The sequence below is a fragment of the Anastrepha obliqua genome, chromosome 6 (assembly GCF_027943255.1).
Source record: "Anastrepha obliqua isolate idAnaObli1 chromosome 6, idAnaObli1_1.0, whole genome shotgun sequence".
Lineage (NCBI taxonomy): Eukaryota > Metazoa > Arthropoda > Insecta > Diptera > Tephritidae > Anastrepha > Anastrepha obliqua.
The window spans coordinates 62,202,862-62,229,373 of record NC_072897.1 but is presented as its reverse complement, the minus strand read 5'-3'; the positions used below and the strand labels follow the sequence as shown (position 1 = coordinate 62,229,373).

Below are 26,512 nucleotides of genomic sequence, written 5' to 3'. Positions count from 1 at the left end.
AGTCAATTCTGTGTGAGACTAGTGTGCTGAATACTAGAAAAATTTTAAATTTCTCAAATTGACTCTAGTTTTTAAGATAAAGACTATTATCTATTTCACTGAAAAAAACAGTATTAAAATACCAATATGCACTAAAAAAATATTTTTATTAATATATTTCATGAAAAATTATACAAAAACAAAAATATATATTTGCAGTTAACTTAAATAATTTAAAAACATTACAAAAAAGTTTTTCTGTTGGCTTTTCTGTTATGGTTTTGCTTAGGAAAATTCCTTAATAAGGTCCAGCAGTAGTCTGCCATCATGTGGCAGTCCCATCGACCTTGGTACCTTTCTTCCATTATTTTTATATCCTGGTGGAACCGTTCTCCCTGTTCCTCACTATAATCGCCCAAGTTTTTCGGGAATTTGTCCAAATGGCTATGAAATGCAATTTAATGCTCATATTAGCTCCTAAACTGCAGAAATTTCGAAGCATTTCATCAACTAGTTTTTGGTAATCTGGTGCCTTATGATTCCCCAAAAAATTTTTGACTACTAAGACAAAGCTTAGCCATGCTTTAGATTCAATTTGTGACATATGGTTTATAAATTCAATGTCTTTTATAAGAGTACGGATCTGCGGCCCATCAAAGACACCTGCTTTTAATTTTTCCATACTTAAAGACGGAAATTTTTGACACACATATTTAAAAGTCACCGGTCTTATCAAGGGCATTGATAAACTGTTTCATTAGCCCAAGCTTGATGTGAAGTGGTGGAAGAAGAATATTTTCTCAGCTTATCAGTGGTTCATGAACCACATTTGCTTTTTCTACTTCCATATTTTCTCTCAATGGCCAAACCTTTCTAGTCCAATGTTCTTTTTTTGCGCGACTATCCCATAGACATATGAAACAGGGGTATTTAGTATACCCACCTTGCTGACCTAATAAAAAATTCACCATCTTTAAGTCCACACATACTGACCATTGATGTTGTGCGTATGAAATCTTTTCTAAAACAATTTTAATATTTTGGTATTCTTCTTTCAGTTTCGTTGAATGACCAATTGGAACCGAAGCAAATTTATTTCCATTGTGCAGCAATACACATTTCAGACTTCTTTTTGAGCTATCTATAAAAAATCTCCACTGTTCAGGATTATATTCAGGATGCCCCATACAATTTAACAGACCAGAAACATTGTTACAAAATACAAGCTTGTATTCTTCTTGAAAGAAAGGAAGAAGTTCTTGCTCTCTGGTCCTAAAGAATGTGATGGTAACGCCAGGTTGAAGACATTGTTTTTCTTTTAGTCTTGAAGCAAGAATTTCGGCAGATTTTTTTGATAAATTTAAATCACGAACCAATTCGCTAAGCTCTGCTTGCGAAAATCCTTGTTTCATACAACTACTTTCTTCGAACTCGCTTTCACTGCTGCTTGCTTGATTGTCAGAATTCTCTAACATTTCAATGTCATTACAGTTAGCAGAAGATGTACCTGTAAACACAGGAATTGGTAAATTGTCACTGTGCAATACTGGGGGTCTAACTGATTTAATATTAGGATAAACCCAATTCCGTTTCTTAAAACGGTTTGTACCTTTCACTTTTACTGCACAGAAATAACAGTCATTAAAATGATTCGTTGGCTCATTCCACATCATCGGTACTCCGAATTGAAACCCTTTACGTCCTCCTTGGCTTCAGTATCGCAAAGATTCTACACAAGACTTACACACAATATTGGGCACCCAATATTTATTATTTTGTACATACTTTATCCCAAAGTATGCTTGGTAGGTTGTTTTCACAAACTCTGTGATCTGTTTTCTTTGCTTTTGCGAACAAAATTTGCCACATATATAACAAAAACTGTTGCAATCGTTAACACAAGGTTTTCGCGACGAACTCATATTTTCGAGACAACAATTTCTTTAAAACTGAAAAATGACACTAACTGATAACTTCTGAGTCTAACAGCAAATAAGTGAAAGTGTTGTACCTAAATATGCAAACAGATAACGAAACCGTAGTTAGGTTTAATCAAATTAGTGCAACTGTAGAAGGGCACTTCAAATTTTTTTAGTAATTTTTAATTTTGCGTTTATCTCAAGAACCAGAGTCAATTCAAAAAATGTCATTTCATACTCAATATATATAATACAAGTGCTAATGAAAACCATTAACAAAATTATTGCCGCAGATTTTTTTTTTTTTTTTTGTTGCCATGTGTAATAATTACTTCGATAGTTGGCGGTTTTGCATACATGTATGTATGATTTGATTTTGTATTCTAAACTACCGAACTACAGGGTGGGCCAAATAAGACCTACTAATGTTAAACATAAATAACTTTTGCAATAATCATGTGTTTTGGTTAATTGCTTTTATACATTGAATATATTGTATGGAAATTATGTATAAAATATTACATTAGACAAATGTCCACCATTTTTCTCGATACAAAGATTGGCTCTTTTTAACGCGTTTTCCATTACACCACATAATGTTTCAGGTTGAAGGCTCAGCATTTCGTCTCGAATATTTTGCTTCAGTTGTCTAATAGTCTCTGGTTTATTAACATGTCTTTTAAATATCCCCATAAAAAGAAGTCGAGCGCAGTCAAATCTGGCGAACGAGGTGGACAAGGGAAATCTAAATTTTTGGAAATCAAACGTTCAAAAATTTTACGCAGCAGGTCCATAGTTTGCCTAGCAGTATGCGCAGTTGCTCCATCTTGTTGAAACTTCAAATTAGGATACTGTTCCGCCATTGGCCGCAAAAATTTTTTAATCAGTGTTCTGTAAGAAGCTCCTGAAATCGCTTCCGACGTTTCATCCTCATTTTCGAAGAAATATGGACCGATACTCTAGTGGCCATAACATCGCACAAAACAGTACATTTAGATGGGTGCAACTGATGTTGGTGTGTTGCCCTTGGATTTTCAGAGCCCCACAATCTACAGTTTTGTTTGTTGGCATAACCATTTAAATGGAAATGCGCTTCATCCGACATCAAAACATTATGTAAAAAATCAATTTGTGTGGCTAATTGTGTCAAACGAATAGCGTATTGTAGTCGTTGTTGGTGGTCTTGGTGGGTTCTATAATAAATTTCCAACAATTCAATTATAACCTACAAAAAGAGAAAAATGAATATGTCAAAAAATAAAAAAGGTAATTGTGCTTAACATTAGTAGGTCTTATTTGGCCCACCCTGTAACATACAACAAACTGGTAAGATTACAGTATTAGCAGTTCAGCAGCATTATCAAAGATAATTTTATACATATTATGCATGGTGTAACAAAAGATTATGTAATTTTGACAAATTCATAAGGGTGTCGATGTTCAATATCAAGACGAATTCATACAAGGTGATGTTACTCGTAGCTGATTCGTTTTTTTTTTCTTCCGTTTTGGTGGATGCCAAAGTTTTCTTTACATTTTATAGAATCCGTGAAAAGTAATAAGTGGATTTTGACATTCAAACCACCAAATTCGAAGAAATAAATATTGAAATTAGGTTTGTGTACCCCTGTTACCTCCTTGTATGAATTTGTTTAAATACGAGTACATTACCAAAATATTTTTTTATTATGGACGGCTAATCTTCTGCGGTTATGAACCCAGGAATATTGCTTTTTAGCCACTGCTGGTTAATTTTTATCTTATGGCCTGAAGCGGAATCTTACTGAATGATCCAACGCCCTCCTTTGAAGAGATTAGTGCTCAACTGTTTCACCACGCCTTCTAAGACATCCTCCTGGTACACTTTTGCCCGGTCTTAACTCCTTTTTCGAAGACAAGAAAAGATGTAACGCCTTTATAAGATACTCTCCACCAAACCATTACGGAGGCTGGATGGTGGCCACGCTGAACCCTTGGAATAAAATTTGTTGCGTCTTTAGAAGTTTAAGCATAGATTTTGTCGTTTTGCTTATTAAAAACTTCTTCAACAGTGTAAAGTTTCTCATCTGTGAAAAGAATATTTTCATGGCCATTGACCGCGTGCCACCGAAGAAGCTGCTTGCATATGTGCAGTCAAATTTTCTGAAAGCGCGATGTCAAAAGGTGGCTAGTTGATCGATGGAAGGCTTTCAAGTGGAGATCATCTCTAATTAGTTTTGGCATGAATCTGGTCGATACATTAATTTCTTTGGACATGATTTTCTGCTTCCTAAGGGGATTTCCACGAATTCTTTCTCGAACATCTTTTATGGCTGCAGTGATTCGAACCACGCGAGAATAACCACTTCTTTTTCTCACTTCAGGCGTTTGGGAAAAACGATTGATCATAAAGTAAACAAATATTCTCGAAATAATACGTTTTTTCGGCAATTCGTAAATCTCACTTGCACTTTTACCACACTTATGTAATGCAATCACTGCAATGCGATTTCTCTTAGCTCCCCACTCCATTGTTAATAAGCGAAATTTGTCACGAAACTGAGTATAATTTATAAGTACAACTTTTACTAGCACGATTTGTAAATGGTACTAATAGTAAAAAATACAATAAAATTGTCCAATTTTAAATATCTTTGAATGGGTGATCGTAATAGAACTGAAGAAAAAGTGAGGTTTAATTACTTGCATCACCTTATTACACCTAATTACACCATGCCATCTCGATTTTGAGAATCAACGATAACACAGGTATAAAGCCAATGAGTTCTTTCACCCACGAATCAAACCATCCTGTGTAAAATCGGTCGCTGGGTATTATAATTTTGTAACATAACAGCATAAAGGAGATAGATCAAAATAATGAGACAAAACGATTTAGACACGTCAGTCCAATAACTCGAGCAAAAATTAGTAAGAGTTTTGATCTTAGCGCATAAAAACCAAGTAAGCCTGATAAAACGCGTAAGTTTACCACGGTATAAACTATCTGCCAAAGTTTGTATGAAAATTTACGAGGTTTGTTCCAAAAGTAAGGTGAAGTTTTCAAATTTCGCGGGCTACGTACATTTGGCTTTCGGTTACTATTTTTTTATGTACACTCGTCTCGAAAATATGTTCGCGATTTAAGCTATGTATTATTATTAGAAGGCCATTACGCACTGCGACCAGAGTTGATCTATTGTGCAAGACCTATTTTTGTAACCCTAGAGTTTAAGGCTTTTTATAAATTTTAGCACTATTGTGGGTTTGTTGTTCCAAAGATTACATGGAGATACTACGATACCACCAAGGTGGTGAAGTCTTTGTCTGCCCAGCGCAGGACATTCACAAAGCACATGTTCTGAGCTTTCTATATCCATTTCGCAAAAGCGGCAGACATTGGTCTCTGATAGACCAATGTTATTTAAATGATACCTCAGGCTGCAGTGACCTGTGAGGTATCCTGTTAAAAGACGCAGATCTACTCTATTTAGTGAGAATAGCTTGTCTGATATTCCTTTGTTGGGACTAAGAAATTGTTTGGCTTGACGCTGACCGGCACAATTTAGCCAGTGTGCAGCAAATTTCCTTTCTTCCCATTTCCTGAGGAATTCATTAATGTGGCTTTTCGTGAGTCCACAGAAAGGCTCAGGATCAGTAAGTTGCATATTTGCTCCTTGTTTTGCGAGGTCATCAGCCATTTCATTCCCCTCATGCCCTTCATGTCCCGGAATCCAGACGAGAGTTACTGTGTTGAGGTTTCCTAACATGTTGAGAAGGTTTAGGCAATCATTTACCAATTTAGAGGTGATGGTTGTTGATAGAAGGGCTTTTAGAGCCGCTTGACTATCTGAGAGTATGTAGATGTGAGTACCTCTCATTTTCCTGCGAAGAAATTCTCTCACACATATTTCAATGGCATGTATTTCTGCCTGGAATATTGTTGGGTAGAGTCCCATCGGAATCGATTTTTTAAATTTAGGCCCATTGATTCCTGCCCCTGCTCTACCATCTTCCAGCTTGGATCCATCAGTGAACCATAATTGAGATCCAGGCTTGAAATTGATAGAATTAGTTCTCCAAGTTGTTCGTTCATTAATAATAATTCGGAAGTTTCTGTAGAGAATGGGTTTGGGAGATATTGTATCCACCCTGTGTAGTATAGGAGTGTGTCGAAAGTCTTCTAAGATCTTTAGATGTCCTCTCATATCTCCACTTTTAAGATCGGCGTTGCCTTTTAGTCTTAAGGCACTCAATCTTGCTTCTTTTTCAATTAAGATGGGAAGCGGTGGTATACCTAGGAGCACGTCCAAAGCGTCAGTTGGGCATGTTTTCATTGCTCCTGTTATACCGATGCAGATGAGGCGGTACAATTTGTTAAGATCGCTTGCCGCCTTTCGTTGCTTAACTTTGGGCCACCATGCTATGGAAGCATAAGTGACTATAGGCTTAACAACTGTAGTGAATGTCCAGTAGGTCATTCTGGGGCTGAGCCCCCATGTTTTACCAAAAAGCCTTGTGCAGGCATAGAATGCCCTTGTGGCTTTTACAGTAACTTTCTCAAGATGCGAGTTCCAGGTAAGCGCTTTGTCAAGGTTGATACCAAGGTAGTTCGCCTCTGTGGAGAGTTGTAGAGTCGATTCATTCAGGACAGGACATTTGATGTTGATATTCCTTTTCCTGGTGAACGGCACTAGCGCAGTTTTAGATGGGTTGATAGAGAGCCCTTTGTCAGTGCACCATTTGTTTATTATGTTGAGGGCTTGTTGCATGCGGTTAGAGATGGTCTCTTCATGCCAGCCCACTATATATACTACCAGGTCATCAGCATAGCCCTGGGTGTGGAATCCTAGGTTGTTCAGTTTGTGGAGAAGTTCATCTATTACTAGTGTCCACAGAAGAGGAGAGAGTACTCCCCCTTGCGGGCAACCTCTTGTGGCCTTGATAGACTTTATTCTTCCTCCTAATTCTGTACTGATCGTTCTGGATTTCAGCATCGATATAGTCCATCGTCTGATGGGTTTAGGTACGTCCTTTTGAGATAGGGCATTGTTGATTGCCTCATAGGACGTATTATCGAAAGCTCCTGTTATGTCAATAAAAGCGCAAAGTGCGATTTGTTTTGACTCAATAGCTTTTTCAATAATGGTTACCAGACTGTGTATTGCAGTCTCAGTAGATTTACCTTGTTGGTAGGCAAATTGAAGTTGGTGCAGTGGGAAATTAACCAAGTTATTCTCCCGTATGTGCTGATCCAATATTTTTTCCATTGTTTTTAGGAAAAATGAGCTAAGGCTAATCGGTCTGTATGACTTAGGCAATTGTTCGGGTTTTTCCCTACCTTTGGAATGAATACGACCTTTACCTCAGCCCATTTCGTAGGAATATAACCTAGCAATAGGCTTGCTTTATATAGTCTGGACAAAGTAGGGACAATGTATTGGCTTCCCTTTTGCAGAAGGCAAGGGAATATCCCATCAGGTCCAGGAGATTTGTATGGGCTAAATGTAGATATAGCCCATTGTACCCGATTTTCATGGAATAGCTTATTTGCCAGCTTTAGGTCCTCCCTGTCAGCATAAGTGGTAGGTTCTACCAACATTGTGGACTCATGTAAAGCATGGCATCCCGGGAAATGGGTGTCCAGTAGAAGTTGGCTAGTTTCTTCTGGGTTTTTAGTGTAGCTACCATCTGGCTTTTTCAGGGTACATATGCCGTTTGAGTGATCCTTTGATAAGGCTTTCTGGAGGCGGATAGCATTAGGAAGATTTGAAATCTTATCACAGTGATCCCTCCAGGAAGCTCTCTTAGATTTCCTCAATTCTTTGTTGAAGTTGGTTAGAGCTCTTGAGTAGGAGTCCCAGTCCCCTGTTTGTTTAGCTCTATTCCATAATACTCTGGTTTCATGGCGTAGTCTTGAAAGCGTACTGTTCCACCAGGGGGCATCCCTTCGTGGTTTTTTCACTTTTTCCTGACAGCTCTCATGAAATGCAGACGTAATGTTTGAGTGGAGTTCATTTGCCTCCATCTCAAGCTCAGATTTAAGCACCAGGTGATGCTTAGAGTAGTTAGCACTTTGTTCTAAGTTAAAGTGAAAGACATTCCAATTTATATTCCTTGGATTTCTGTAAATTGTTATGTGCGGTAAGGTAGCACCTAAGTCAAACCTGATAAGACTGTGGTCCGACATTGATGCTTCCCCGGACACATGCCAATTTGAGACTTCTGATAGTACATTTGGACTACATAGGGTAAGATCAAGTACTTCCTCCCTTATTGCATTCCTAAATGTTGGTTCATTGCCTCGGCTTACTATTGATACATTATATCTAAGTAAGAATTCAAGAAGGCACTCACCTCTCGCATTGATGTTTGTGCTGCCCCATATCGTATGATGGGCATTCGCATCGCATCCTATTATCCAGCGTAGGTGGTTCTCCTTGCAGTAGTTGACTAGGGCTACAAGTTCCCTTGTTGGAGCAGTTTCCTCATCTCCTGGAAGGTATGCAGAGGCAATGATTACCTCGTGCTCGCCTTTGTCTGTTGGCACCTTGGTCCAGATCGCAACGAGATCGGTGGTAGTGAACTGCGAAATGGGAATGAAAGTTAAATTATTGCTAATTAAGATTGCCGCTCTAGGGCAATCATTGTTGGCATAGATTAACTTACCATTAACATCTTGGAGTCCCTCAATGACTCTGTCACGTACCCACGGTTCTTGGATTAGAGCTATATCCAAGTTTTGCTTGTTAAACCTCCTTGCTAGTTCAGCCGAGGCAGCCTTTGCATGGTGGAGGTTTAATTGAAGGCATCCGAGTTGCCTTCTATTGTTGCTTAGGATAGCGTGTGGCATTATCGCCTCTGTTTTTTGGCACTGGCTGCCTTTTTCTTGCCTCTGTTGCTACCCAGCAAGGCCGCTTCCTCAGCAGAGTGACGCTCGCCTTTTTTGGTCCTCTTTGGACCATTATTTTTCTTGTCGGCACGAAGCGGGGGTCGCATTCTTATGCCTTCCTCTACCCTTTGAGCACTTGACATTGGTGCAGGCTTGGTGGCGTGTGGCGCATCTTTAGAGCAACATGGTTGCTCATCAGTTTGCGTTACGCTCACTGCGGTTGCTGCGATCGCCGATGCCGAAGTGCAGGGTTGTTCCTCGGTCCGCTGCAATGCGGGAGGCTTGGGCGCTTCTGGTTCAGAGCTATGTATGTAGCATGTTTAGTTTGTTTGTGAGAGGCATAAATGGGGCAAGTGTTTTGTGTGTTCAGCGATTTTATGCTATAGACTCTTGGCTCCTGCGATCTTGTTTTTGGTCAAAATTCAGCAATTTCGGAACAAGCTTCGCTGCCAAATGCTTCATGCCAAAATTTTCCTAAAATATTACATGGTGTGAGCCAACCGATATGCCGACATCCTCAGCAATTTCTCAAATTGTGACTCGACGATTCTCCATAACAATTTTCTTCACTTTCTCAACATTTTCATAGGTTGTGCATGTGCTGGGGAGTCCAGAGCGAGCGTCGTACTTCACATATTCAACACCTTCTGTGAAAATCTTGTACCATTTGTAAACATTTTTTGAGTCAGAGTACTCTCTCCGCATGCCACTGTCAACATTTCAAGTGTTTCTGAGCACTTAATTCCATTTCCAGAAAATCGCCGAACACGCCAAACACTCGTCATATTTATACCTCTTACAAACAAACTAAACATACTATATTGCTAAACCGTGAACATATCTTCGAGACGAGTGTATCAACATAAAAGTAAATAATAATCGAAAGTCGAATGTACGTAGCCCGCGAATTTGAAACCTTCATCTTCTTTTTTGAACAAACCTCATATATATGTATAGGATGGACAGAAATCTACTTACACTCCCTATTTTGGTTGGTTTGAAAGTTCATTCAAAGTACAGTTTTATTTGAAACCTTTATCAACGTTGTTTTTGCATTTTTCACCCATAACTTGTTATTTTATGTTAAAGAATGTTTTTTTTCGTTTCAACGTAAATAGATAGTGTACATAGACACTATAGCATCACACCTCAAATTCGAATTGAACTCCACAATAGGAATGGTAAAATAAGTTTAGGAAATGTATAAGTAAAATGAAATATTCCCAAATTTTCTCCTCAAGTTTATGCCGGTCTTCTGCAAATATAAAAGAATTAAATATAAATACATAAAAGGGTAAATACTAATACAATGTTTAAATATGAGTTATCATCATTTCTGGCAAAAATTTTCAGCGAATTTCTTCATGAAAGTAGATTTTATTTTTCACTTACTTTCGGCATTTTGATTTTGAATATTTGACAGCAACCCCGCTGATCGATTAAAATTACTTATATGTATGTAAATATATTTCAACTTATTAATCTTTATTGAAATTGGCTAAATCACATTGGCGGTGACCAGATCACTTTGGGTAAATACATGTATCTCGAGAGCGACTTAATATTACTTGGCTCAACTTCGTACACATGTTGCTCCCCACCTCAATTAGTTTCGACTTTAATATTATTAAGATTGGATCAGAACCACACCCAATTGTATGCCAGGACTAAATTTCCTTCCGTCCCTCAGATATTACAAGCTCTAACACTCATTGTCCATACGTTTGTGCGAAAATTTTAAATATAATACAGTTATTTTTTAAGAAACACTAATTTCTATATATGATTCCATGTGAAGCATACAATCAGTCTAAAGTTTTCTGAAGCAGTGCGAAACTGTAAATGCATAATCAGAGCTTTAGTTCCCACGTCATCCCCATAGAACGGAAGTAACTTACGAAAGGGTTGTTCAATAAGTTTTGCAGTTCGATAAGAAATGCACTTTATTATTCAGTTCCCCGAAAATCAATACACTTGTTCCAATGAGATTCCAAATTATGAATTCCATCCCTGAAGTGAGAATCTGGAAGGGCTGCAAAATACGCTTCCAAAGCTGTTATGATCTCATCATTTGATGGAGAACGTTTTCCACGCATGAATTTGTTTAGGTCTGGAAACAGAGGGAAGTCGCCAGAGGCCAAATCTGGTGAATATGGGATACTTCAAAAATTCAAAAATTAAAAAACAACTGATGCTAATACCTTCTTAGCCGATTTCTGGACACCAACTCGTTTCGGAGCCGAAGTACACCATTCTTTACACTCTCGTTTTGATTTAGGATCATGGTGACAGACTCAAGTCTCATCTATAGTGATGAATCGATGGACAAATCCACTTTATCCTTTCGGAAACGTTCAAAATATTGCTGAGAAAGTCGCATTCGAATTTGTTTTTGTTCCATTGTTAGCGAATGCGGCACCCATTGTACACACAGGTTTCTGAGACCCAATACTTGAGTCAAAATATTGCATACACTGCCCATGAGGTGCCTAGGCTTCAACTAAATCTCTTTCATTTACTCGACGATTTCCCAATACGATGTCCTGTATTTTTTCTACGATTTCTTGTGTTGTTGTCAAAGCTTGTACGACCACGTTTAAATTTAACAACCCATATTTCTTCTGTACTAATTGATGGCGAAAAGTCCTTATGCACTTTCAACATTCATTCATAACTTTCCTTTGCTCTTAAACCTTGCAAAAATAAAAATTCAATGACTCCACGATACCTGTTTTTTTCCATTGTACAAAATACTGTGACACGTCGGTACTAAATGGCTTGTAATCACAGAATGAATTAACAGATTGAAATGAAATTTGACGTACGTTGATATGAAGAGTGTACCAACATAACAAAAACAAATTTAGGCTAGTAGCTATGCCCTCTCTTATCGAACCATAAAACTGATTGAACAACCTGGTTCATTTTGTTATTTATTAAGCCTTGTGGCTCGGGAACTCTTCCTCATAAATGTAAAGCGTGATGCGATGCGTTGGCGTATTTGGCATGCCTGTAGTATGCACGATGTACATAGTGCAGACGTGTGGCCAACATTAGACCATTATCCATGAAGAAATCAGCTGGCCTGCTTACGTCATGGGTTGGCTTATTCACATGGATTTTACTTTTTTTAAAAACAAAAACAACTTTTCTAGATCTGAAACATAGCATTGGGATCAATATCAATGTGACAATGTGTGAGCGAGTCCTTCAAAATTTGTATTCTCGTATGACAGCCTGTAGATGTGCTCATGGTAGACATTTAAATTATGTAATTTTTCACATGTTTTCAAAAGTTAAGAGCCGTATTTTGAATAAATATATTAAAAAACAACGGTTCTAGAACTGAAACACAACATTCGGATTGAGATTGCCATGTTCATGTTTTAATAGTGGGTTCTGTCCTTTAGGTGACCAATAACGGCAATTTGGTTTATTTACACTCTCATTTAAATGAAAATGGTCTTCATCACTAGAATAAATAGTGTTTACCCCACGAAAAGAATTCAACAGAAATTTTTACGCAAATTGTAATCATTGGGCTTAAACACTTGCACGATTTGAATTTTGAAAGGGATTGTCGTACAAATTTGGAGCGGCAGGTTCAATCTTTCAACAGCTCTCCATGTCTAGGCGCCGACCGTGGACTGGGTGCAAATTGTTGCTCAGAACCTTCGAACCCATGAGCGAATCAAATCGTCTATGGCCCAAGACCATGTCACGTCGAATATTGTAACGGGAACGAAATCTACAACGAGTAATTGAATAATTGGATTTGAAATACGCTTCGATTGCGAACGCACCTTGTTCACCCGCCCACTATGACATCATGAATAAATAAGCCTGACAAATAAATATTATATATGTATAATATATTTGTATATACAGAGCTGTCACGAGAAAAAGAGTTTCACATCTTTTTATCGATGCTCGCGATTTTTCATTCACCCAGCTCCCAGCAGGCTCTAATTCGTCTATGACTAGATTAGATATTAGATTTGTGGGGGGTTGTACAATTCCAAGCACTCAGTCAGGAAAACCATTGTACTACACCCGGATAGATTACAGTGGAAGGAAAAGAGAAACGGGATAGATATTATATGGATGGTAAGACGTAGAAATTGGTTGGAGGTCACTCTACCGCGAATCTTTTGGATTCATTGATGAATCATAAGAGATTTGGAAGAAGAAGAGTATGAACTTTATCCACGCTCAGAACATCGCTCACCAACAGCCTAAGAAGTCTGGTTCTAGAGAACACCGGACAGCAACAGACCAAATGCTCTGCAGTGTCCTCATTTTCACAACAAGACAGGCATATTGGGTCGTCAATGATTCCCATGGTAGCCATATGCTGACCACAGGCGTTGTGCCTTGTGATTACACATACCAGTTCTCTCAGGTCCTTCTGCTAAGATTCAGGAGAAAGGTCGCTCATCTCCTGTTTGGTTCTTTCGCAAAACACGTAACTACTCTGCAGGAGCGCAACTCAGACCAACGTCTTCTATGGGTAGACCTCATGAAATCGTCAACCCATAGTTGAACCGATGCAGAATCGAGCCCTAAGAAGAGTTGCCTGCAAAGCTTTCATTAGCCAGTTTACCAGTTTGTAATACCGCAGTGTCCAGGGAACCAAATAAGACAAACTTTGTTGTGTTTTGCAACACTGTTCAGTTTTGTCTTACATTCACCGACCAATTTCGAAGAGCAGTGCAGCTTGACTGTCACTACGAATTCTAATACTTCTACCCCGCCACTTTTTTCAATTAGTCAGCATGCTACATTTAAGATGTCATAGACTTCCGTTAGGAATACCGTAGCCTGGCCATCTGGCCTGTAGCGTAGGAGTACTTAGTATCTTCGTCTAAGTACCATCCAGATCCGCTACCATCGCTGGTTTTGGATCCGTCCCGGATCCTGGATCCCGGAAATCCGTTAATAGGTTCTCAGGACTTAACCACTAATCTGTATATGGGATCAAAACGTCATACTTCCTACTGAAGCTATCGTAAGGGATCCGAATGTCCGCTGGCAGAAATAATAGTGTGGCAAATCTGAGAGTGACCAGTGTTTTCTTCGTTTCCGCATACTCCGTTTGACTTGAGTCTGTACGTCGCTTTCATTACTTTCTTCCGTATTTGAAGATTTAGAGATTGCAAATTCAGGATGGCTTTAAGGGCATCGCCAGATGTCGTACTCATAGCACCTGTGATACCCAAACACACACGCTCTGTAGTTTGCGTAGGGGTTTTACTCCACCAGACTACGGAGGCGTATGTGATAATGGGTCTAATCAGGGTGATTTACAACCGTGAACTATCGCCGGTCCTAGACCCCATGTCTTTCCAAAGGTTCCCTTACACTGCCAGAAGACTTTTAGTACTCCTGCTCGACGTGCGTCTTTCGGGTCAACTTACAATCTAGGATTACCCCTAAGTATTTGACCTCAGAAGGCAGTTGCAGTGTTACTCCTTTCAAGGTAGGTAGTAACAGACCTTCCGTATTGCGTTTCCTAGTGAACAGTGAAGGCCTGATCAGATTGATCGATGGAGCCTTGGCCAACAACATTTCTGCAGTCAGGGAAATGTGTTGAAAAGAGAACATCGTTCACTTCTGACTTTGAGTCAGTATAGTTACCATCAGGTTTGAGCAGTGAGTCCAGCTTAGCCGTCCGGCCCCTTTGGGGGACCTTGCACAACCTCGTTAAACTCTTCCGATTAACCAGTTCACTGCAGAAGGTTCTATAAAATTCCAATTGATATGATCTAATATTCTTCTTATATTCCTTCCTCAATTCACCGTAGGCAGTCCAGTCCGCTTCCAACTGAGTTTTAAGAGTTTTGTTGAGAAGTTTTCTGGAAGTTTTTCGGAGTTTTAAAAGACCAGTACTCCACCAAGAAACTGCCCTAACCTCTCTTCTCCCACTTTCCGGGCACACCTTCTCATAATTGTCAATTAAAATTCGCCTCACTGAGTTCGTGGCTTCTTCAATCACTGTTATTGTCGGGAGCTTGGGAACGTCAAGGATTAACTCTTTAACGAGATAATCATATCGTATCCAATCCGCTTTTCGAGGATTTCGGCCTGCTGTCATCGAGGTTGTTTCGGCTGCAAGCTTAAACTCTATATAACGATGAGCCGATGGGGAATCTTTATCGAGTACTTTCCAACCAGTGATCTGATATTTTGTAGTTTGATAAACGGATTTCAATCACTTCCTGTCTCCTGCTGCTTACGAAAGTCGGGCCTCTGCCTACGTTCTGTATAACTAAGCGAGATGACAGAATGAAATCCATGAGCTTATGCTTATGTAACTATATACATTTCGTGTCACGCCAGAATGTGTTCTGTGAATTTGGTCCGTATCCCACGTGAAGATTTGTGTGCATGGCTGCGGGATAAGAGACCCGTAGCCGCTATGCTGTGCTGCAAGTTGATCTGTGTAAGCGAAATGTTTAGTGTCATGATTTCAATCTTACGCTTTACCTATATCTGAATCGAGAACAGTAACGAGTACCTAGACCGTATGACCCTTAACGATTCTGGGTCCACACCAAGAAACAGCTGGGAAGCGTTTCCATATTTAAAATCCTTCCTCGCCTTGGTATAAGAGTATGATCTCCAGTATGTCGTATCCAGTCCTTCGTTCCAGATATGGAGCCTAAAGATGATCGCATGCGGCTCCCTTGGAGGCCCAGAGATCAACATACTCACCCTCATCAGGTTTTGAATTTTCTTCGTCTGCCGGATGACAAACTTATATCCTTCAAAAACTGGCATCCCAGCCACTGTTTTAGTTAGCCATTCTAGCGATTGAGACTTTGAGCAGTGTAGCTTCAAGATACTGTGCTCTACTCTCATTTGCTCGAATTGAGGAACATCTTTCGACTTCTCCATAGCTTCCCAAACTTGACTGTCGACAAAGTCCAATTGTTTTTGATACTATTGGACCTGTCCATCGCCACATATCTCTACCACCATACCGCTTGTCGTTCCTGCAGCATATTTCCCTCCGGCGGACTAATGTGGATCCCTAGACGAGCTCGGTTTTGCGCTCGCTCCCGCATTCTTAGGTTTTGCTGCACTCGTTTCCCTGGGTTTGTTTGTACTACTATCAGGTGCTTAATTGCAGCAAGACGCTCCTTCTGCAGTCACTGTTGTTGTCCTTCCTTCTTTTCTTCTTCCTTTTGCCAACCGGTGCTTCCATAGTTTTTACTGCTTTCATCCAGCAACAGGCTCTCGATAGAGCTTCGTATAGAACCTGCCGAAGATGCACCGTCTAATAGGTGTCCATACTCAACCAGTAGCTTGCTTCCTATGCCCTGATTTTCAAGCGTGGTCGTCTCAGTTGCAAGTGAGTGTTGGGCCTGCACATCCGATGTGCAAGCCGCTGGAGAACCAGCGGAAGGATTACCACAAGTATGGGTACTGCGTGCAGAAAAATCCTGGTTTGAACTCATTCCGTAGCTGAATGGCACTATTTATACTCTTCAATGGAGGAGAGAGAGGCTATGGTTGGCAGGAACCTATTGTAATGCGCTTATCTAAGCCCTGCATTTGATCTCACAAGCAGTCATAGTCAAGCTTAAGGACAACTCATGCCATGCGGACAAATAACTTAACCCCCTTCTATGAGATAAAAGATAAAATACAAAGTAACTTATTTAGAGCCGGCTTTATATTGATTATGATCATGCGCCATTTTTTTCATTTCATTACAGGGTTCGGCACTCGAAAGTGTAACCAATTAAAAGGGCCATAAATTTAGTTTGGAAAATTACTTTTATTCAATTCAAGGTAAAAAATGTGTGAAAATAATACAAAATTAAGAATCAATTTACTTTTGCTCGATATGACCACCTTTTGCCTTGACTATGGCCTTGAGACGGTCCAGAAACGAATGGCAAGTTGCTCGAATGTGACTTGCAGGTCTTTTGGCCCACTCGAGGTCAATGGCTTTTTTCAGAGACTCGAGACTGGTGACCTTGCTCTCCAAAATGGCCGAAAGAAAAAAATCCATCAGATTCGCGTCTGGTGAGTTAGAGAACCATTGTGTGAACGTTATGAACTTCGGAACATTGTTTGTTAGCCATTCTTGATTCACTCAAGCTTTGTGGGACGGTGCCGTGACTTGTACAAACGTCCATGGTCTGCCACCGAAATTTTGTCTGCCCACAGCTTCAAAGCAACCTCCAGAATACTTTCCCGATAATATTTCGCGTTTGACTTGATGCCAGGCTCGATGAAAACGATTGGAGAGCGCCCATCTGCGTTTACAGCGGCCCAAACCATTGCCTATGGCGGGTGTTGCCTCCTGGTGGCCAATCGATGACTCAAATTCTCATATAAACGGTCGGTCAAACAAACCCTATCGTTTTGGGACCCTATACTAAGGGACTTCTCGTATGCTGATGTGGTCCTGCTTTTGCCGAACCGGTCGGTCGGGTGAGAAGAAGACGAAGGGCGAACCGTTGTAACAAGCTCGAGACGCGAGAAACGATGTCATTGCTCGTATACACAAAAAGAAATCGACATGAAATACATGCGAATGCGTCGATTTGTCTTTGCCTAATAGCTCCTGGTGACGCTCAAGCATGCATGTTCTGCAGCTTATATGTGTGCGTGTCGGGTGTTTGACGCTAATATCTAAAATTTTTAATTTTCATCATGCAAAAGCCGACTACAAGTATGTGTGACACGAAGCAAGTACGAGTGTTACCCGACACGCACACATATAAGCCTGCTGGACATGCCTAGCCAGAGGCTATAAGCTCTGAGCAAACGTACGGTAAACGTATGTACATATGTACATAGATATTTGCATACATTTGTATGTGCACGCTAATGTATCATGTTTGATGCTATGGCAACATTTCGGACAATAAAATATTTTATTTGTGCCCGCGAAGAAGACACTGTACGACGCAGCCAAGCAAGTTCTGCGTCGGACGCACAGAAAAATGTATATGTAAACATATATAGATACACTACAGCAAAAAAAAGAGCAGCAAACTGGTTTCAAAGTAAATTTCTAACTTCATGGCTATATTCCTTATTTCGTACAGTTTTTGTTAATTGGATAATCCCTTCCCATACGTGAAGATATATCTTAATTAAGTATGTATCTTCTATAAGAAAACGAAGAGGAATGAATTTTATATATTCAATAGTACGAAATTTCGAAGACGTAAACTTGTTTTAAGCTAACGGCGAAGTTGGTTTACATCATTAGTGTATGCTTCTGCGCGCATTTGACATACAGCAGCTAAAACAATCACCATTCGCTACGACTGTCGCCATTATGTCGCTTATTTAGAACATACCCTATGATCAAAAAGTACCGGGAAGGGGATGTTGACTGTTTTCTTCGATTGCCAAGGCGTAGTGCACCATGAGTACCTTACATCGGGCCAGACAGTCAATAAAGAATATTAATTATCTGTTTTGAAGCGTTTGAGAGATGCTGTACGTCGCAAACGGCCGGAAATGTAGCCAAACAATTCTTCCATTTTGCATGATGATAACGCGCCATATTTTGAAGCAGATAAAATAAATTTGCCTGAAATTTAACCCTGTTTTGTTGTATATACATACATGCACTTGCCACGACACAAATTGACGGTTCACCAAATATTTTTGTCTTCCTCAAGAAAAATAGGCTTATGGGCCAGTCAGGCGCGTGAGGGAAGATGTGGTTTATTAATGATCGAGCCCCAATATTTGGTTATGTGTTTATATTACATAGAGACACAAAGTGTGATAGAATACTAACGTTGGTGGTTTAAATAAAATAGGCAAATCAAAATTTTGCCATAGGATCAAATATGGGAGATTAGTGCGTGCATACGCATGTATGCATGAATATATACATATACATACATACAATGGTCAAACAATTTATTCGTACACTCACAGTTTATAAACAGATACACCTGATTCTTAGCACGATGTATACAAACGAAGAAAATTTTGATATATTCGTATTTATTCAATATTTAATATTTATTTAATTATTCAATATTTAAGGAACAACACCTTTCAATTTCATTTCTGGAATTAGAGAACTTAAGGCAATAACGAAATAAGGCACAATTTTATGCAAAAATATTATTCGTACATAGCCATATAAGGAATATTTTATTTAAAAAATAATGAAAAAAAAACGAGTATTTAGTACTTTGTTGGGCCACCTTTAGCTTTAATAACTGCTTCCAAACGTCGTTGCATACTTTTTACCAATACCTTCGTTGCATTAGCTGCAATTTTTTTCCAATCAACAGTTAAAGCTGTCTTTAATGACTCCTTCCTTTGTGCCTTCTGATTCTCCTTTCTAAGAGCTCCTAGATATGCTCAATTGGGTTCAGATTCGGTGATTGAGGTGAATATTTAAGGTGCTTACAGTGGTAAATAAGCTATTCTTACACGGGATAAGATGAGTGTTTTGAGTCATTGTCTTGTTGGAACAAGAACCCTCTATCATTCAGTCCAAGTTCAACGGCACTATCATGCAAATTATTCTTCAAAATGTTTGCCAATTTTATCATCAATAAAAATCATTTTTCCTACTCCAGATGCAACTATGCACCCCCAAACCATTGGATATCCTCCTCCTTGCTTAACGATAGGAATACGATTTTTTTCATTCAGTTCGACTCATTACTGAGTATGACGTTTTCCTAAATTTCTGTTATTATCTGAAATGTAGGGTTTGGGGGGGCCACTCTGCTATGATGACAAGCGTTTTGCAGACAATTACGCACTCTTTATGGGCTTACTTTTTTATGCAAAGACTCTAGAATATTTCGGCATAGTATCGTGGAGGTTATTTTGAGATTTTGCGCGACTGATGCTACTATGTTGCGTTCCGCACGTGAAGTCAATATTTTTCGCCTTCCGGCTTGGTGGTGACTAGCTTCTAATTTACCAGTATTAACGTAATTAGCAATAACACTTTGCACCGTATAATGCGTTTTGTCAATTTCGCGCAGAAACTTGTTTTCCAAGTACAATTTAATAACAATTTTACGCATTACTAATAGTAAATCTGCACTTCGTCCCATTTTGCCACTTTCAACCGAGTTATTACGCGCAACTGAAATTGAATCAGCGAGAAAAACTAAAAAAAAAACCTAACCGCTTGCTCAGTGCTTAGGTAAAGACAAATCGACGCATTCGCATGTACTTCGTGTCGATTTCTTTTTGTGTAGACATCATTTTTCGCGTCTCGAACTTAATACAACGGTTCGTCCTTAGTCTTCTTTTCACCCGTTTGCCAAAAATTTAGTGATTGTGATTCTTATCTTATTACTTACTCAGTGATTTAACTCATTGTCAATTATCAAACTCACAACATGCCATATATTTGAATTTCCTGCTCAATATATGTATGTACATGATACCGAATTATTTTCATACTTCGCGAAAATGAGTCACGCAACATATTTGAGTACAAACTAATTTTTGTTCGAGATTGTGACTCTATGTTATTAAACAATTCGCTAAATGTTTACAATTGGGGCGAAAAATGTGTTATGCTAGCTTTTTACAGTAAAATGTGTGGCGTAGCAAAGATGTGGTTAGACTCGTCGCCAGTATTGTTTTCTAATGGGAATGAGTTCACGAAATGTTTGAAACAATAATTCAGTTACGAAATGAATGAGGCAGACATTAGCTGCAAAATGTGTAATTCCAGTAGAAAATATGATGAGAGTGTTACTGTTATTGTTTTCGCATATGCATGCTAAGTCGGCGATTCGAGTTGAGTGACACCGCTATTACTATTATACGCAAGAAGGATTTAGACATCGTGAACTGCAAATGGCAATTGCTGCTTTGAATTTTGATTCGGTAAAACATATGCGGGAAACTATTGAAAGTTATCTTTCTAATTACGAGCGCAAAGCAATAAAGCGAATACACTACATGAGTTGAAACCAAAAAAGTTTGATCCAAAAATGGATAACTCTTAACCAAGTGCTAATGGGAAGGCAAATAAACGAGCTATTCTTTGCTATAATTGTTCCGAGGTAGGCCATATTTCGAATCAGTGTCTAAAGCCATAACGACGCCAGCGTTGCCCTGACTGCAACAAAGTTCATGACCGCGGTAAACCAAGAACAGTGAACGTGCAACGATTTTAACATATCAGTGATAATAAACTAACAAACATTAATTGCATTTATCGATACAGTTAGTCAGTGTCACAATGATTCGTAAAATAAATTAAAAATTTATTCACGGAAAATGTCATTACATGTACTGACACTAAGCTAATTAAAACGGAGTTATTACAAATAGTCAACTAATACTGTGACGTATTTGCTAGTGATCTAAATGAAATCATGACATGGATGTTCCAATCGAGCAATCTATATATTGAATTCCGGAACCGAAAAAAGCGATCGTAAGCCAAGTAGTATTATATGAAAGTCGTATTATTATTGAAAAGTCTGACTAGGTTTATGCTTGCCCACTAACTTTAATAAAAAAAGAAAGACAGTACAGAGAGAATATGTGTTGACCATAGCAAAATAAATGTAATACGAAAAAAGAAAATTTCCCGATGCCCAATATCGAAGAAACTCTAAAAGGAATTTCGAATTATAAATATTATACAATACTTGACTTCAATTCGGGTTATTACCAGGTGCAAATAGCCACTGAAACTCAAAAATATGCAGCGTTCATTACCACTGAAGTTTTATATAATTTTAAGTGAGAAAAAAAATTAAAGACAGAATTCCATCATCTGATATGACTCACTACGTGGATGATGTCCTAGTAGGGAGCAATACAATGGACGAAATGTTTAATAAAATCAAACGAGTTTTTCAAGCAATACATGAGCTACATTTAACGTTTAATATGAAAAAATGCGAATTTTTAAAAACAAAAATTGAGTTTTTGGGTCATGGTCTTGGTTCCGGTGGTATCGAACCAGGGTTAAGAAAAGCGATTGCAGTTCAACAATTTAAAACACCAACTGACCTTCATGCAGTCCGCCAATTTTTAAGGCTTAGTGGTTATTTTCGACAATTTGTTCCGGGGTATGTTATTTTATATGAACCGTTAAGAAAGCTTTTACGAAAGGTTAGCAAATTTAATTGGACAAACGACGAACAGATAGCTTTCGACAGGTGTAAAGATATTCTCTTATCTCCACCAGTAATGGTGCCGTATAACCCGGAAGCAGAGCATGAAATCCATACTGATGGCAGTACAATTGGTTTCGCCACTGTACTTTTGCAAAATGAGGGTGGTAAATGGAAAGCCGTACTCGACTATAGCCGATCAACTAGCAACGATGAAAAAAAGTATCACAGCTACGAGTTGGAACCGTTCGCGATTATGGAAGATCTTGAACGCGTGCGATGTTATGTGTATGGTAAGCGATTGAAGGTAGTGAACTTATACCAGGGATAGCGAGATGGTGGTTAAAAGTTCAAGATTATGACATCGTCAATGAATGTGCACATGAAGTTAACTCAGCATCTTTACGCATATTGAAAACTAATATTACCAACGATGACTGGATTTTTGCAATGCAGTTAAGCGACGAAGGAATTACATAAATCTTGCAAAAGGTTAACGTAAAGGATTCATTTGTAAGGGGGTACTGCGTTAAGAAAGGTTGTATCGCGACATCAATAAGAAGAAGTTGTGGGTTGTTCCAAAATCACTTCGTTGGCGGATTGTTCATGACTATCATGATAAGGCTGGTCATCTAGGCGTAGACAAGACAATTGAGACAAAATTTCCTTTGGTTTGCACAAATGCGACTGTGATGCAACAAAACCTCGAGCGGAAATGGAGAAGGGGTGTGTAACTACGATGATATGGAACAGATTCCTTTTAAAACTTTAAATCTAGATCATCTTGGTCCTTTTCCGAAGAGCTCATGTAGGAACGAACACATATTGGGTGGGGTGCTTTTTCCCCCGGGCCCGGAGTTCTCAGAGGGGCCCGGACTCGAGATTATACGTATTTATATGAATTAGATATTATTGGAAAGGGCCCGCATTTGCAATTCTCCCCCGGGGCCCGGACATGCTCTCTACGGCCCTGCATGTTTGTGTAATAAATTTAAACATCAACACTAGTCCATTGGGCAGTGGGCTTTCTGCCTTCGCTTAAATTTACGTAGTGAGATCGTCACTTAAACTTACACAATTAGTTAATTTAGTTTTTTGTTAATCAACGTATGCTCAAGTAATATCAGAGATTTATTGGAAATGTCTTCTAAGTACTGTACATCAATGTCTACGCTCATGAACATAGTTCGCATGTCGTGTTCATGACATATATTGATAATTTTGAAGCAAACCAAGTTTGAAAGATGTTTGTTTTCTTCTTTTAATTACCTGAAGCGATGTCGGTCCTTCGACAACGTGAAGCAGAAATTGAAATAATAGCATTGAATTTTTATATTCCCCCCAATGTGCTAGATGAAAATGCGCCATATTTCTTCGCCGATAGTTGGCGTTGGATTAATTGCGCCAATTTTGCTTATTCACTAAGTCACTGGCCCCAAGGTGAACCTTATCACTGAGTTAAATAAATGTAACCTTTTTGTATTCAACACCGATTTTGCAAATAACTTACTGCTGAATGCAAAGGTTCTGAAGGCTTGTTAAATCTATTTTTATAATATAAAAATGTATATCTATTAAAAACGTTTTAAAAAACACCCTGTATATAAAACATCAGTTCTCCATATATTTTAAGAATAAACTAATATAATCTCTTCTTCAAAATATTTTCAGCCGGAACCGAAATTTAGACGGAATAATTTCAAAAGCTGAGGCAAATTTTCGAAATGAAAGCAAACGCTCACATGACGAGAAAAGACGAGGGAGATAGAGAAATGCCAAGACGAGTGATAAATGCAAAACATAATAAAAGAAAAATAATACTCGCAAGATGTTTAATGATAACAAAAATCTTATACTAAAAGACATATACACATAGTTCCTATTTTGAAAAAAAAAAATTAGCAACGTAATTAAAATTAAACACCTAGTTTTATAATAAAGGAAAAAAATTATTACATTATTCGATATTAAGCGGCTGATATACACGAAGAAAAGATATACACACAGATAACACAAAATTATTGATAGGTGCAGTCAAGCATTAAGACAGGATAGTAAATATATAAAAAGGACGCATGGTGAAATAGGCAAGATAAAGAGGAGAGGCATAACTGAAAAAGTTAGCTATAAAAAGACACACAAAAAAAAACAGGAACAGCATAAAATATTACAACATTTTTAGGTGTTGTGTAAGTAACACATACTATTAAAGTGATTCATAAATGAATTAACGAGAAAAAGAGGTAGGGTTTTCAGTCAATCCTAAACTAAACGACACACATACAAGCATATTTTACCCGCGTCTAAGATAGGTGTATAACAATAAATAAATCTAAATAACAAAATGGAAATGAAATAAAATAAGAAAATACTTTAGAAGCAAACAAAAATTAAGGTGAAATAAATTTTGAAAAATATGCAACAAAGTTCCTAGCATTTTAGTGTGCTACATACTATTTTGCCTTTGTTTTTCCTTTATTGAAGTAAAAAAAAACTATATTAAATATCTGGCTAAATTATATGTATTCTAATGTTAAATACAAGAAATCAAGGACGCAGTGAATAACGTAAGGAGGACATTGAAGAAATAAATTAAGCAATTTATATTTTTACCCTATAACTATTAATGAAAATAATGATTTAAATCATCGATCGGAATAAAGGTTAAGTTAATATAAACTATACCCTGTAAAACGTATCCATAAAAATTGACGCCCTTACGAAGCACAATAAAGTCACAGCATTGCAAACCAATACTTAAGAGTATTTCAGCACCTTTGAATTTATCTATACCTACATACATACATAATAACTATTTACAATACACCATTGGACGCTACGATTAAGCGAACGAAAAATATCGTCTACATTCATACATATATCCTTATTCTGTACATACATACATACATATGTGCCAACCAAAAAGTAATAATATATTATAATTAAATAGAACAACAATATAATATGCGAAAAATCCTAATAAAATTTAATCACGTATATGTATAATTAAAAGCAGGTAGTACTCATATTCCGTCATCCATCAATTGAGAGTAGTTTAATAAAATAAGAAAAAGTGCAACACTCAAGTCAGCACCTTCACACAAATCAGTGATATTTGAGGCATGTGCAATACATATTTTTTAAAAATATATATATAATTTTCTTTTTATTTCATACAAGTTTTTCAATATTGGAAAATCGTTCCATTTTATTCGATCTATTAAATACCTACTCATTTCGATTCAATTTGTATTGGCTAGGATTGAAATTACTAAGCACGGTGACGAAAAAATTCACTGTCAGAGGTGTGATTCTTCACAATAAAAATATTTGCTTCAAGTTTTTTCAGCATAGAAAAAACTTAGATTTAAACGCAATTTGGGGATAACATTAATCTACACAATACATATGCACTTGTGTGACATTCTATCTATAGGCATATTTACTTGCGTACGGTTTTATAACAAACATATAAGTATGTAAGTATGTAATGACTGATGTAGATCGAAATACTTGAAGAAAATGGTGTAATGATTTTCTTGGATAATATTCTATTATTAATATTATTACATAAGTAATAATTTCTGGTTTTTAACATAAGTGTTATAAATTCCTTAACCTCTTCTTACAAAGCGAGAAACCCTGCTACTTTTCAATATATATTTGATATATTTTAACCAAACTGAAATACAAACAAATTTTCTGAAAATAAATTTCTTTTTCAAAATCTAGATGAGTTTTCCTAATTTATGAACAAAAAAAATAATAGTAGTAATGGGTCGAAATAAAATTGGTATTGAACTACAAGCTAAATATAAAATCTACTAGCAAAAAATTTGATTATTAAAACAAGGGTAGCGCTTTATCAAAAACAAAAGTATTAAGTTACTATTTGAAAATTTTCTTCATAATTTCGCATAATTTAAACTGCACCTGACACCAAGGAAGCCAATTCCATTATCATGTGGCCTTTCCAACGGATAAGAAGTCTTCTTATCCATCTGCCACCACCAGTAAGTACCGCATCACCGGTTGGAGCGTTTGAATCCGTTCGAACAACACGATGTTGCGATCAAACCGCGAGCTAATTCTGAAGTTCACTATGTACATACGAGGTGTGTTCAAAAAGTATCGCGAATTTTGTGTCTAGGGGATTCGACTATTGGCCACTACCATTTTCTTCCCTACATAAATTTTTTCGTCTGTTGTTAAAGTGCTCGGGCGTCCGGCACGCTTTTCGTCGTTCACATCTTCTCTGCCTTCTGAGAACATTTTGTACCACCGATAAACGTTGCTTTGGTCCAAAGTAACTTCTCCGTATGACGCAGCCAACATTCGGAATGCATTCGTTTTTCACATAAAATTGATACAGGTTCTTTGATCCATCTTTTTGAATATGTAAAAATCGTAGACGAGCCGAAACACGGGCATGCAAAGCAGCTGCCAACAATTAGCTGAACATTCAAAATGACCGAACTCGTCGGCATGAGTGAGAGACATGAGTACCAACATATCGCCACAAAAAAATTGAAATTCGAATATACGAAAATTCAAATGAATTCATTCGCGATACGTTTTGAGCACACCTCGTATGGTACATTTTTCGCTAAAAGGAACGCTTCATCAGATGTTGTTCTAATTCATGCCTCTGC

The 26,512-nt window shown here is 38.0% G+C and overlaps 1 protein-coding gene across 1 annotated transcript in view; it reads left to right on the top strand.

Annotated features, from left to right (window-relative positions):
* The window catches only part of LOC129250612 (zinc finger protein 2-like), a 186,514-nt gene extending 161,898 nt beyond the window's left edge, over positions 1–24,616 (top strand). Inside the window, exon 10 of the mRNA XM_054890219.1 lies at positions 23,532–24,616. Within this exon, the coding sequence (XP_054746194.1) occupies positions 23,532–23,548 (17 nt within the window). The 3' untranslated portion in view covers positions 23,549–24,616. The remainder of the gene's footprint in view (positions 1–23,531) is intronic.
* The last annotated feature ends 1,896 nt before the right edge of the window (positions 24,617–26,512 follow it).